Source organism: Vigna umbellata, chromosome 2, assembly GCF_029865625.1.
Source record: "Vigna umbellata cultivar VRB3 chromosome 2, Vumbellata_1.0, whole genome shotgun sequence".
Lineage (NCBI taxonomy): Eukaryota > Viridiplantae > Streptophyta > Magnoliopsida > Fabales > Fabaceae > Vigna > Vigna umbellata.
This window is the reverse complement of record NC_142166.1, coordinates 41,350,148-41,365,305: the sequence shown is the minus strand read 5'-3', so window position 1 is coordinate 41,365,305 and position 15,158 is coordinate 41,350,148. Positions and strand designations below refer to the sequence as shown.

Here is a 15,158-nt window from a genome sequence, read left to right as displayed (position 1 = left end):
CTATTTATTTATTCTCTGATTTAGAATCCTTCTCTGGACCAGAACACATAGTAAATAATTATTGTTATTTGAAAAACAATAATTAATCTCAATTCAATATTTTATCGTCAAAAAGATATTATCATTTGCTTGTTTTTAGAAATTTTTTTTGTCAAGATATCATCTTTATTTTCTATATAATCGAATTTGATAATTTTTCTAAAACAACTTAATTAACCCAAACATATGTTGGGTGCATACATTTGATAAAAATAACTTACGAATATCATTCCTTGAATAAAGATAGATTTCATGAGATGTACTAGTATCTTTTCATGCACTTTATTTCATCAATTTACCTTTTGTGCCTAGATTTACAGACGAAAAATCTCAAGGGTATCGTTGCTCTGACCAAATATGGAGAATTTCTGTTAAATCCCTGGACAAAGTGTAGAAGTCTTTGAAATCACAAGTCTTAAGTTATTTTAAAATAATTCATGTTTTGTAATTTAATGATTAATTGAATGAATATAAGAAATGATCCACTGATTCACTTTCCATGAATATTAGTTTGACCGCGTAAGCACTTAATATCCTTCTGAATTTAATTTTTAATCCTTTACAAATAGTTATTATAATAACCAAATGAGATTACAAGTGAGAGAATTAAATAGATAATCTACATAATAACACGCTAATGACATATTATACTACAATTTGTGTTACGCTCGAAAACCAGCAAACATAAACAGGATTCCCTATCTCGGCCCTGAGATATTTTGTGAAGACATGTAAGAAAAACCATGGGACGGTGAATCACTTGGTATGCTTGTAGATCTACGTGCTTCTTGATGCATCAAAGAACCATACTCATTTTCTTCCGCTATTGTGGAAGCCTCAGTAAACCTTCGCCCATAAAAGCGCAGGAAGTTCAAAGATTCTATCCTCGGATATGGCAATGGAGTCCCACCTTCCAACATGCCAACAACAGTCACCATGTTTGGCCTCAGTACAGGTTCTTCATGAACGCAACATAAGGCAATGCGAATCACTTTCTCCAGTTCTTCATATGTCACACGTCCTTCTAGTCTTGGATCAGCCAACTCCAGGTAACTCTTCTGTTCATGCATCTCCAATGCAAATAGAGGAAAATAAACCAACCCAGTTGTTGATGATGTCGAGGAATGGCCTCCACCACTGTTGCTTTCATCCATGCTATGGCTTCTTGACCTGAAATAACAGTTCTTTCTTCCACTGACGAGTTCAAGAAGCACCATTCCAAAGCTATACACGTCAGTTTTCTCTGTAATGGCAGAGTTGGTGAGCCACTCTGGAGCAAGATAACCACGTGTGCCTCTCATTGTTGTGAACAGACCGGACTGTTCGGGGCTGAGGAGTTTGGAGAGTCCAAAATCAGATATCTTAGCCTGAAACTGATCTTGCAAGAGAATGTTCTCGGGTTTGATGTCACAATGGATAACCTTCTGCTCACAGCCACTGTGAAGGTAAGCAAGTCCACGCGCTGTTCCAAGCGCCACATCAAACCTCTCTTGCCATTCTAACACGGGTCCACCACCGAAGAGGTTTCGGTCTAGGGATCCACGGTTCATGTACTCATAAACCAACATCCGGTGTCTCCCTTGAGCACAAAAGCCTTTCAGTTTGACCAAGTTCACGTGGTGGATGTTTCCAATGACAGCGATCTCAGTGCAGAAATCTTTCTTCCCTTGAATGCCTATGTTCACTATTTTCTTTACTGCTACAGCAGATTTGTCAGGAAGCACACCCTTGTACACAGTTCCAAACCCACCTGACCCAATAAGAGTCTTGAAGTTTTCTGTGGCTTCCTCAAGCTCTTCATAATCAAACCTTGCAGGTAATCCAGGAATGTAGAAGGCATCCAAGTCCCCTGAAGAAGGTGAGTTTTTCCCTAGTTTCACTTCTTTAATCTTTGACAGAAGAATCAATCTTCTCCACCCAAGGAAAATTATGGCCATCAAAATAATGAATCCAATAATAGGTAACACCACCGCTACTGCCACAGGAAATCCCCCATTTTGAGAACTTTGCTTATTACCACTATCATCGTTAGTACCAGTTTTAGATTCAACAACGTTAGTTTTAATAAACCCCAACATTCTGTTATCTCCATTACTTGCCTGAATGGACCCCAACTCATTCTCAATCGTGTAGCAAGAACCAGATGTGTTTTTATACAAAATTCCCAAGCAGGAACAGTTATTGGAACAAAATTTTTGACAGGAAGATAAATCCCCTTTATACATAACCGGATCCGAGTAAAAAGTGCCAAAGTATTGAACATACCCTATATTAGAAAACGAAACAACTGAAGAATTTTCGCAAGCAAGTGACAGGGAATGGGATCCATTGCTCAGCACACAACCACCAGAAGTACCTGAGCCTACGCGGAAGTTAGGGGGACAAGAACAAACAGGTGAAGAGGAATCAGTGCTCTTAGTGCATAACCCTGCTCTTCCGCAAGCCAAGGGAGTTTGACAACCATCACCTGGCCCCACAAACTCCTGCGTCAAGATAGCGTTAGAAAAGCTGTTGATAGTGAACTTCCCAGAGGAACCCAACGTGGCAATTCGAAAATTAGCCAGTGGCAATCCCAGTTGAAAAGCTGTTCCACCGTCTCCAAATAGATAAAACCCAGAATTGTTTACGGCCATGTATTCCACCATATTATTTGAATTCTTAAAAACTTTTGTATCAGTTGAAAGTTTCCAGTAGGTCTGTCCATACCATTGCAGCACTGCATCAGAGGAAGAAATTGTGAGCTTGAAATCTCCTGTTGACAAGTTTGAATTCGATGCTGCACTTGACAAAGACGCTCCGACAGGTAAACGCTGTCCAATAACAATTGTATCGGTTGGGCTTTGGAAACTCTCCCAGAGAGAACCATTGGACGTATCCTGTAAGACGAGATTTCCCATCTCGGTCAGCACAAGCCTATTTGCTTGTGATTTGAGTGATGGCGTTGACCATTTGGTGTTCCCATCGTAGTCGACAATTGTGATCCCTTTGACAGTTAAAAGCATTTTTCCAGAATCTGAGATGGGGGCATCACGGTTAGCAGACCAAATGATAGTTTTGGACGCATCGTGAATGACACACAGGTAGAAACTTGTTTGCTGACCACCGGGGTTGAATATAGCAGCCTTGAACGTGTTATTGGGAGACACCAGGAACGTACCAAAGTCATCGATGAAATGAAGATATGAGGCAGAGAAATTTGGAGTGATATATGAAAAAGTGCGAGCCGAAATGGTAGTGCAGAAAAACAAAATGCAAGAGAGAGTTAAGATAGGTTTCATGGTGTAATTTGAAGAAATGCAGAACTGAGACAAGTAAGAAATGGCTTTGGAAATTGGAATTGAGGAAGGGAAAGAGGTTGGAATTGGTCAGTTTTTGTGGTTTCAATTTTATTTTCTGGTATGCTGCTGCTACCCATTTCTGCGTTGACTATTGAAAAATTGTTACAGCCCTCACTAATAAACTCTTTCAAATTCCAATTCATAGTGAAAGCGAAGGTGTGGTGGCAATTATTTATTCTAAGATGAATAGGCAGAGAAGACACGGGGATAAAATTTAAGGAACAGAAACTTTTTTTAACGTAAGAGTCATTGCCATTTCTTTCTCACGTTGTATGATATTGTATCAGCACTCCTTCCACAAACCTTCTTCTCCTCAAATTATTGTTGTCTAATTAAAGCAGACTAATTTTAAAAAACAGTGACTTATGGGGAAGCATGACGTGAGTATTTAATATAATATAATCAGAAATAATTGCAGTGCATGCATCATACATTCCTCCACAACTCATATGTTAGTGTATACTTTATTTATTTAACAAAAAAAAAAGAAAGAGTAAACCTCTTTCTTTTTAAAGACTTAGTATGGGAGATTGGAAAAGGAGAAAACATGATACACAAGTTGTCTGCATCATGAAGTCAAGGGTGGCACGGCCTCCAAGCGCAGATAAAAGGGACAGTGAAACGAAAATGCCAAATGGGTCAATTCCAGATTGCGTGTTCACGCAAACGATGGAGTTGGAGATGATAACTATTAAACGAGAGAAAGTACCTCCCTCTCGAAGAAAACGATTTTCGAACAGAATCCTTCTAATAATCTCTTGTTGTTTACTTTTCTCATTTGTTGGATTGGAGAAACGATATTATTTATTTTTTAAAAATTTATTTGATTTGGGTTATATCTCTAGATGTCAAAAATGTTACTCCCACTATAATTATCAATTAAACTTCAATAATATATTATAAAATTTCATTAACAAAAAATAGATTCACCCAGAAGAAATCCATAAGAATGCGTAAAAAATAATAAATTTATTTAATTATTGATGTGTTTAACAATTCAACATCTACAAAAAAGCTAAAACATACACACAATACATAATATTTACTTTTTATTTTAGTTGCATGTTGAAAATCACAAACAAACTACATGAGAAAATTTGGAGTATGCTATAATGCATAACATAGTAATCATTCTAAAACTTTTTTTATTGATTGTTGTGTAATATATTATTTTTAGTTAGGCTAATTTTTTTATAAATTAATAATCATGATTATAATGATTTTTAATGAAAAACTAATACCTTGTAGATTATATCATGAAGTGGATTTACCATCTAAAATTTGTATACATTTATAGAAGTGGTAAAAAGAAAAGTAATTAATAACAAAAAATCTCTTTTGCATATTTTCTTTCAATGTTTTGCTCCAATAACGGTTTGGAATTAGTTAAAGATAATGTTTTGCTGATTTGGTTATTGACTCTCCTATGAATTTTATTTCTTTTATTGAAGTGAGAAACAATCATATGTCCTCTAGTCAGTTTGACAAGCTTGTCGTGATTATTTGTGCAATTTGAATAATATGAAAAAATGTATAATCATGCAAGTTTCAAAACCCTTTTAATCTGTCCTTTGTTATTCAGTCGATCTCGTAATTTGCAAGGATGATTTATACTTCTTCAACTAAATCCATGTATTAAATATAACATTTTAATGTGTTGAATTTTTTTATATTCTAACTCGGTCTTATACCCTTCTCTTTTAATCTTAGTAATTTGAGAATTTGTGAAAGTAAATATTGATTGTGTTGCAAATGGTTGTTCATGTTTGGCTGCTTGTGGTGGTATATTTATTGATTGGTAGTTTTTCTGCTTTTTGGGCTTTCAATTTTTTTTTTATAAAATTTATGGGAGTTATTTATACTATAGAGTGTATTTTGAAGGAAAAATTTTCACGTCTTTGGTGAAATTTGACTCAACTTTGGTGTGTAACGTTTTTTATAATCAAAATATAATTCATTAAACTCTTAGAGAAGGATGGAGAAAGTGTCTAATTCTTAAAGATATAAAGTTTAAAGTTTCACATATTTATAGAAAAGAAAACCATTACGTAGATAAGTTGACTAATACAAGTTTGGTAAATAGAGAAAATTTTAAATGATATTCTGTTTTACCTTAGAGTATTAGTTTGAATTGTTTTTTTAACAATAGATATCAACTTGTAATGTATAGTTTTGGTTTAAAAGTGTGTCATGTAATCTTAATAAGAGGTTTAGTTTGGCTCAATAATTATTTATTTATTCTTTAATAATATTTATTTTGTGATGGGAAATGATTTTTTTTGGGTGTCAAACATAATTAAAATGTAAAAAAAAACATAGTTATGTCATGAGTTTTAATAATAATAAAAAAAAAAGACTTACAATAATTTAGATGAATGAGAAATCTTATATTATATTTAATTAAATTATATATTTCTGTATTAAAATTTTGGAGTTAACATTCAACCTTTTTGTGTAATGAAGATAATTACAATAGTATTGAAATTAAAGCCATCAATTGTCAATAAAACCTCAATAAGACATATCGATCATCCTTTCTTAGTAGGACTAATTTTTGTGTAGTACAAAATATACTTTTAAACTCGCACAATAGACCTCTTTTTATACAAAACCGCTGTCTATTCAGACACGGTGGCAGTTTGGTAATTAATGAGACATTATAGGCCTCGGTTCAGACGAGACCGATGCCAAAAAGAGATATTACTTCGGTTGTAAAGACAACCGGTGCCTAAATATTAGTGTCTGACGCAGTTTCTGACGCGGTTAAGAGGAACCCGAGGTGAAAGAACTATACGACACCGGTTTGTGGGAAGGACCGAGGCATAAGCCTCTACTGCTCAGACCCGAGGCATATAAGCCTCTCTTTTTTTCCCCAAAATTTTCCCCAACTTAACCTAATCTCCCTCCGCACTCTCGCCTCCCCTGGCTCTCCCTCCCTCCCTCCCTCCCCTGGCTCTGGCCTCGCCTCCCCTCCCCTCGCTCTCGCCTCCCCTGGCTCTCGCCTCCCTCCCCAGGCTCTCGCCTCCTCTCGCTTTTTACCTCGCCCGAATAAAGTCCACTGCTTTTTACCTCGCCCGAATATGCCTCGGTTCAGGAACCGGTGCCTATCAGCGAAAATAACCGCTGTCGTTTCCCTTTACTGTACTAGTGCGTTAATACTCATGTTTCACTCTGTAGGATGATAGATGGCATCTTGAAAACTTATGTAATGTTTTAAACTTTCTTACATGTAATATTCACTTATTTAAGGTAGATACTTTCTTACTAAACAAATATTCATTAATATAAAATATAATTGTTATTAAAATACAAGTTGATAGGCTTTATTCCTTGTCAACCTTTCATGATTCTCTTTATCATTAAACAAGAAAACTAAGAACTTTGGACATTAGACATGTAAATTTCTTACTCTACTATGTCTCTTAATAAGTTAGTGATAATACTACTAAATTTAATACTTAATACAATTTAATCTACATTTTTTATGTCGAAGTTTATTCAAGGTTGCCTAGGTTGCTTATAAGAAGCTATAGTTCATTACACTTTCCACTATTATTTAATTATAACATAAAATATATTTTAATTGTTTATATTTAATTTACAATGCCCATATCAATACAAGAATTATGAGTGTGGATATTATATAATAAACACATGCACATAATCATATCAATAACGTTATTGATTTTCCTATAGAGAAATGGTATAGAATTAACTAAAAAACTTTAATTAATTAACTAATTTTATTGATTAATTTAAATATGTTGAATACGTAATTATTCAACAATTTATTTCTATTAAAAGATAAGAAATATAAAAAGTATTAGGATCCAATTAGCTTCATTCTTAAATATTTTTCACAATTTATCATCTTATTATTTTATTTGAAAATATTTTACTTGAGGGTTTTCTTTGTTATACGTGGAGGAGAGGAAATTGTATATTGTTATTGTGGGAGAGAAATTACTTAAACAAATAAAACATTTTGTATATTGGTTAGGGTTATTGTCTTAAGCAACATAGAAACTAAGTTATATATAGTCATAACTAATATAAAAAGAAAAAAAATATATTACAATTTCTTTAGGTATTTTTTTTATGTCGATTCTTTAACTAAGATAAAAAAAATCAAATATATTATGTTATGTCATCAATTTATGTCAATTTTATAATTACATAAAAAAAATATTTTAATTGTCATAAAAGAAAATTCTTAGTAGAATAGTGATTGCACATATTATTTTAGTTCCTACCATATTTTATGTATATTTTTCTTTCTCCTCTTTTACTTCATACTAATAATTAGATATTTCTTCAACATTCCAGCTATTGGAAAACTTAGAATTTTCAAAATAAAGAAGTGATTATATAAGAAAACGAGATATGCAAACTAATTAAATCAACTAACGCGGCTACAGTTAATGTCAAATAACTGCGTGAACAACAATACTATAAGACGTTTGTTGAACATGATAATGACATACTATTTGTATTAAAATGTGTTACAAATTTGTATGGTTCTAGATAGAGTATTCAAAAATAAAAGTGTAAGTGTTTATTAAATATCTATATTAAGCTTTTCAGCCTAGGGGCAGGTATTTAATAAATAAATAAATAAATAAAGAGTCGTTATCTATATTTATTAAGAAAATATTAAAAATTCATTTAGAAAAGATTGATTTGCGAAACTAAATTTTTGAATTTGAGAGTCTAATATGTGTAGGGGATGTGTTAACCTTCTGCGATGTCTATTATAAATATGATTATTTATAATTAATTAAACATACTTTTTTATTTTAAAATATTTGTCTCGCTCTAATAATTAAAATAAATATTAGTCTATATTTTAATATTTTAAAAATTTAAATTTATTATCATTATTATTGATATCAATTTATATATAAGAAAAATTACCAGGTAAATTATTATAGGGTTAGGTAAATTATTATAGGGTTAAATATGTTTTTACTCCCTAATCTATGGCTGTTTCTGGTTTTCGTCACTCTTTCAAAGTAAGGTACAATTTGGTTCTCATTCTTTCTGAGATGTTCGTTTTATTCCTCGAAATTTTGATTTTAGTCCTCATTTGTTGCTAAATGAGGATCAAATTTTTAAACAGTGTTTAGTTTTCGAGAATTAAAACGAACGTTTCAAAAAGAACGAAGACCAAATTGTACCTTACTTTGAAAAAGGGACGAAAACTAGAAACGACTAATAGTTTAGGAACTAAAAACATATTTAACCCATTATTATATTGACCCAACTTATTTATTCGACGCTTGTCCGAGTTTTTGTTTATATCTAAGAAAAATTACCATTAAGTAAACTACTGTATTGGCCCAACTTCTTTGTTTGAAAGTTGTCCTAAAATGGGCGTTTTTGTCATCTCAGAATTGTTTTAGGAAATTACCATTTTTTTCTCAACTTATGACAGCTTCATGGTACTCTGATAGTGTTATTTTGAATTTTAACATTTTCTTGTCACTGTGCTGGATGGACGTAATGCACAGGTTGAATGGATTGTTGTATAAGCTTCGGTGGTGCGTACGTATAATATTGTTTGTGTTGAAGCTTTATCGTTGAAAGGTTAGGTTCTTCTTCTAAAGGTTGAAGGTTAGGTATTTTGTTTCGTCTCTGTTCTGAAAGAATTTGTTTCCGCATCTTGGTGTCTTCACTGTCATAGTGTGGTAAGTATTGTTTGTGTTGTTTCTTGAATCTTGAAGGTTAGGTTTTTCTTGTACTTTTTTTCGGTCACTAAGTTATTTTTTTCGTCTCTTCGTTCTGGAAGAAGTTCTTTTCATATCTTGGTATCTCCGTTGTCATAATGTGATATGTTACTTTGATCTGATTTGTTTTTCGTATCTTCGTTGGCTTTCTTTTCTATTTTCGTATCTTCGATCTGATTTTTTTTTGTCGACATCTATGATTTTCGTGTTCTTTGGGGTTTCTTGGTTTTTATGTACTGTGCTTACTGAAATGGAGTATTTTTGTCAACTGTTTATATGCTCAAATCCGGAGGTTCTCATTTCTTATTTTATCTGGAAGTTCTGAAGGTTTTATGAGGTTCTTATGTTTTGTGGTTGCAGAGTAAGGTATGTTTTTTTTTTTTTTTTTTTTTTTTTTGTATTTTATCACTTGAAAAGGTAAGAGTTTTGGATTGTAAAGCCTAAACACTCTGTTTGCTATTTATTTTCATTTTCATTATAAACCCTAAATACTCCAAATTTTATGGTTTATTTTGTTCTTTGAAAATTTTCACATGTTGTTATATGTATTATTCGTATACAAACACAAAAACTGTTTACCTTCTGGTATTATTTACTGATCTCATAAGTGTTTTCCAGATGGAAGTTGTTTGCTGTCTCTGGTGCCCTCTCACCTGGGTTATTGTTCAGAGGTAATTTCCACTATCTTTCTTTTCCTTTTTCCTAATGCTACAATGAGAAATTGAAACTTATAATATGTATGAATTATAGTGGTCGAGGCCGTAAAAGCAGGTGTGAACAAGCCAAAGTTGCTCTCCAAGGAGTTTAGCACTATAATTAATGTTGTTGGTTCCTCTCTGATCGACAGGTATGATGTTACAATGCATTCTAATGTTCTGGAGTTGAAATCAATCTGTTTTGCATCTTATGAAATTTGTGTTTGACTGGTATAGAAGTCTTTTGCAGAACTTTTCTAATAGTTATTGTATTTACTTGCAGCATGGGTTTCTTAAAAGACCCTTTTGCATTTATATGCGTTCTTCAAACTGTCCTGAGCACCACAAATTACATATTTATTCTATTTACAACTCGATATGAAGCCTTAGAATCAATTGTTCGTAGCATTGCCTCTGAAGCATCATTTGAAGGAGAACATGTCCATCTCATTCCACCTATCACAGGTATTCAAATAGTCATTTACTTAAGTTATTCTTTTAAACATCTAGGTACTATTTTATCGCATGATTGTTACTTTATGAACTTTTGCTTACTGATCATACTAATCCGCTGAAGATAACAATTAGAAAAATGGAAAATACTAATAGTGTTTGTTTTTGGAGGTGGGAAGGGGGTGTACAGTGCAGTTTTTGCATACTCTAGAAAATTTATCAGAATTATTTCGGTGTTGCAGAAAAATTGGAACCTGTTTAGTGTAAACATTGCAATGGCAGGGACAGGCTTATACCAACTCTCACCAAAATTGCGGTAGGAGGTATTTTTATTTTAGTTTTGGTTGATTTCTCCTCCCCAAGGGTTGGAGTTAAAGGTTCTAGACACAGATTCTTCGTCTTGTGATAATAAGGTTGCATACACTCACCTTGCCCTGTTCCCCAAAGTACAGTGAACCTCATACATCAAGCCATTAATTTGATCAACAGTAATAAAGTTTACTTTTTCAAGTGTAGTATTAGGTGTGATTTATCAGAAAAACAAAAGGCAATAGTGAGGGAAGAAACACAATTACATTTTCAAGTGAAACTCTGCTTTGTGATAATTTCTATGACACATCATATATTAACTTGTGTACTTTTCAGGCATGATTATTCCTCTGAAGCGGCTGTGATGAAATAATGATGCTAAATATTTCATGTTTTTGTGTACTTGGAAGCTGATGTTGAGGCTGTAATTTCAGTTGTTCCACATATAATTGTATTTATACTTTTGGGTGTGTCGTTCATTTTTACTTTTACAAGTTTCAAATTGTTATAAAGCTATGTTGATTTAATCAATTGGATATCCTTAAGTTGGATTAGATAAATATTATTTACTTGCATATATGTAATCTCTAATCGTTGATCAATGTTACTTTTCCAGTTTTTCTTCATATAATATCCCATGCATTGGTTGTTTTAGATAATTGGAAGCATTGGAGCTGGCGCTGCAGGACTAGATTTGGGAAAATAAGGACCGTTGGTACATATAGAATGTTTTTGGAATCTAATTTTTCTATAGGATCCCTTGAAGGGAGACTTGCTATTGCAGTGGCATAGCCAACCTGGCGTGGTTCTATTGTGTAATTTTGCTCTTCCATCATATTCGACTATCTACCACTGATAACATAACATAGCTGGAAAATCGTACTCCTCTATTCAGGTTTAGAAAATAGATATTTGTCAGTACATCATATATAAATTGTACTCATATAGACGTCTTTGTTACAGGTTTAGAAACTCACATTTGAAGCACTCTCTGAGACTTCTGAGTTTGCAAGGAAATGAGTTCCATTCTGCAAGAAGTTCAGCATTGAACCTCAGGCTCCAAATTGGTATTTTGTACAGAAGGTTGACTACTTGAAGGATAAAGTGGATGCAACATTTATGGGAGAACGTGGAGTCATTAAGGTTTGAATTTATTCTTATCATGTCATTTTCTGATCCAAAGGAAAAGCCATAAATTCAAGGCTTCAGTTATGCATGAAATATGATTAATTGAGAAACATAGTGTTAGATGTTAAGATGTGTGTTTATGTTAATTGGGCTCAACCCATTCTGTATTAAGGATCTTGGCCTATATCTTACATTATAAATAAACTATCCTATATGTATGCAAAATACACAAGGGAGATTTCTCCCAATCTTCTCTATTTCTCACATGGTATCTAGAGTATAGGATTAGTTCTAGCCAACTCCACGGTCTTCGACACACACTGCCGCTGTCGCTACCGTCGCCAGAGTTCTAGAATCGACTGACGACCATACCATCAGAATCGTCTCGGTCGGGCGACCACTGTGGTGCAAAGATCGCGGCGAATGGACCACCCACGCGCCTCCACGCGTCGCCGCAACAGTCGCCGGCACCGCCGCTTCCCGCCGTGCGTGCCGGTGCGTCGTCGGAAAATTCCGCCGTCGATTAGAACCGCCGTGATCGCCTTCTCGCCCTCTTTCTGGATCTGTGGTCGTTGCGTCAATCGGAGCATTTTGGATTTTTAGGGTTTCTCCTTCTCCATGGCTTCTTCCTCGTCTACAAACACCTCTCTTGGTGGCTCATCTTCTGATCCCTCAATATATACCAATTATGTGAATGTACACTTGTCCATTGACAAGTTAGATGGCACAAATTATGCAACATGGGCGTCCGACATCAAACTTTGGTTGAAAAGTCAGGGGTACGTAGATAACCTTACTCAAAATGTGACTACTGCTACCACAGATGACACTTCCCACTGGATGAAAATTGATGCCAAGCTATGTATTGTTATAAAGTCCACCATTCACTCCATACTGAAACAAATGTTTCGATCAACGATCAAAGTTCTTAATGAGCTATTACCTCCTACTTCCATTCCTGCTGAAGAACTGGAACAACGATCAAAGTTCTTCATGTTGTTGGCATTATACGGACTCTTTGATGATTTCTCTCATGTCCGTGATCACATTTTGGGTTCTTATGTCATACCCAACTTTACTTCTACTTGTTCTGCACTTTTGCGTATACCGAGCAAACCAATCATTGAGACATCTCCTCATACTGATGATTCCTTAGCTATGGCTGCCCAACGTGATGATCGAAGTCGGTCTCACAAGTCAGGTAAAGGACGTCCAAAATGTGACAATTGTGGCAAGTTAGGCCACAAAATTGATAGATGTTATGTGCTTCATGGACGTCCTCCTCGACTTGTAGCAATGGCTAATTCTGATCCACCTCCCCGATCACCGTCTACAGACCATCCTACTTCATCTCATACCATAGAAAACCCTGCAATCTTTCACGAATTTCTCAGATGGTATGAGGATCGTCAACACTCTAGTTCCACTACATTTGCATCTGTTGCACAAACAGGTACACCTTTTGTTGGTCTGACTCACTTTCACTCCCTTGGACCTTGGGTCCTTGACTCAGGCGCCACCGATCATATCACTTTTGGATACATCTTGATGCGATAAAATTGTTAAACACATTTAATATTGTATTCTTAATGGATTTGACCTATAAAACAAACAAATATAGATTTTCGTTGCTTGAGATTATCGGCATGACATCTACGGGGTTAACCTTCTCAACCGCATTTGCATTCTTGTCAAGTAAAAGACAAAATAATTTCATTTGGGCTTTGGAAAAACAGAGGTTTATTTTTGACATCTAAGGACGGTCCTAAAGTCATTGTGAGTGACTGAGACTCAACTTTAGTGAATGTCATTGCAAATGTATTCCTTGAGTCATATCAGATGTTTTATCGATTCCAAATCCTTAAATATGTTAAAGCAAAATGCTAGTTGATTCTATTGAGGCTTGAGATGTGTTGATAGAAGCATGGGAAAATGTGATGAATTGTGTTGATCAGACCATGTTTAATGATTGTGTGAATCGTCTTAAATACGCCTCTAGTTCATGGCCTTTATTCTTTGAATATGTGAATCATTATTCCATGCAATACATACTTTGTAAAGGCCTGTACGAATAAAGTAATGCATTTAGGGAACATAACCACAAATAGATATGTGTTAGTGATTTTACTTAGTTGTGTTTGATAAATATTGTTTGATATTGTTGATGCTTTTCTTTTAGGGTTGAGTCTGCTCATTAGAGCTTGAAGAAACTTTTGGACAGTAGAATGAGAGATATTTGTTCTTTTTGGGATGTTATTTATAATGTTATCTTGCAACACAACAAGATTAAGGCATCATTTGAAATAAGTCTCAGAAAACTGTCCGAGGACCAAGAGGTGAAGTAGCATCGACACATCATTAAGAGTCACAGACATCTAATTCACAAGGAGATGAAAACTGCTTGTCTCGAAATGTCATCCCTCAATGAATCTGAACAATAAACCCTTATCGGCATAATCATAAGAAATGTTCGTGAGAGACATTAAAGTCGAATTCAACACAATTTGTTGAATTCCATCATGGCAGGGTCTTAATTTATCTAAGTTTTTTTTTCCTGTGAGAGAACAACTTAATCTTCCCTTGATCCTACATAATAATATTTATTTAATATATTTTTTATTCAAAATAAGCAATAATAATTATAATTTAAGTTTTGTAGTCACCCAACCCTGCTAAATTGCATAAGTAATATGTTGAACATAGTGCGCGAATAAGGAATAAGTATGTGAACCTCCAAGAAATTCACCAACTTCCTTATCTATTCGAGGAACATCCTGATGCTCCTCCTCCTCAACATGCGCTTCAAATGTGTGCATCTCAGGCTCCTCATATGCGTGCTCCTCAACTATAGGGTTATCTATATAAGCATCAATAACAACTTTCATGCCTTCTCCGAGCTAAAGTTGTGGGTCTTCTCGTTGTTTCATCAACTATATCCACCACGGTATAATTAAAAAATTAAATAACACAATAAATAAACAAAATTACTACAAAACTAAACCAATATTTATTAAAAACTATTACAAAATTGAACATATTATATATATATATATATATATATATATATATATATATATATATATATATATATATATATATATAAGATATTAATATATTAATGGAAAAAAAGTTATAGAAATTTCAAACCTATCTTAAAACCAAACAAATTTATTTTAAAAAAAATTACTTATTAGATAACATATCTAAAAATTAAATAAAATATTCATTTAATTATATACATTAAGAAATATCCAAAAAAAAGAACACAATTGTTTAAAACAATTTTAATTACAAATTATTGCTTTAAATATAAATTTTTTGAATAAATTCTAATTCCATAAAATATTAACCTATCTCTAACAATTATTAAAAATTAATTACAAATAATTTAATATTATCATTTAAAAACATATAAAAAAATTAATTAACAAATAATTAAAGAAAACAAAAACAATTAATTAATTAACTAT

General features: G+C 33.6%; 1 protein-coding gene and 1 pseudogene across 7 annotated transcripts; one reads left to right on the top strand and one right to left on the bottom strand.

Annotated features, from left to right (window-relative positions):
- Positions 1-561: 561 nt before the first annotated feature.
- On the bottom strand, positions 562-3,600 carry LOC124849112 (G-type lectin S-receptor-like serine/threonine-protein kinase At5g35370 pseudogene; annotated as a pseudogene).
- Positions 3,601-8,730: 5,130 nt separating this feature from the next.
- LOC124849113 (uncharacterized) lies at positions 8,731-14,306 on the top strand. 7 transcript variants are annotated; one of them, XM_088106877.1, is made up of 6 exons: positions 8,731-8,963; positions 9,722-9,774; positions 9,854-9,950; positions 10,082-10,263; positions 10,494-10,567; positions 11,216-13,854. In XM_088106877.1, exon 6 carries the CDS (start codon positions 12,307-12,309, stop codon positions 13,243-13,245), a length of 939 nt encoding a protein of 312 aa, XP_087963003.1. In that variant the 5' UTR covers positions 8,731-8,963; positions 9,722-9,774; positions 9,854-9,950; positions 10,082-10,263; positions 10,494-10,567; positions 11,216-12,306; the 3' UTR covers positions 13,246-13,854. The 7 variants fall into 7 exon arrangements, 6 of the variants coding, with proteins under 6 accessions (XP_087963003.1, XP_087963002.1, XP_087963001.1 ...); XM_088106876.1 differs by having other exon boundaries at positions 10,494-10,574; XM_088106875.1 differs by having other exon boundaries at positions 10,494-11,375; positions 11,524-13,854.
- The last annotated feature ends 852 nt before the right edge of the window (positions 14,307-15,158 follow it).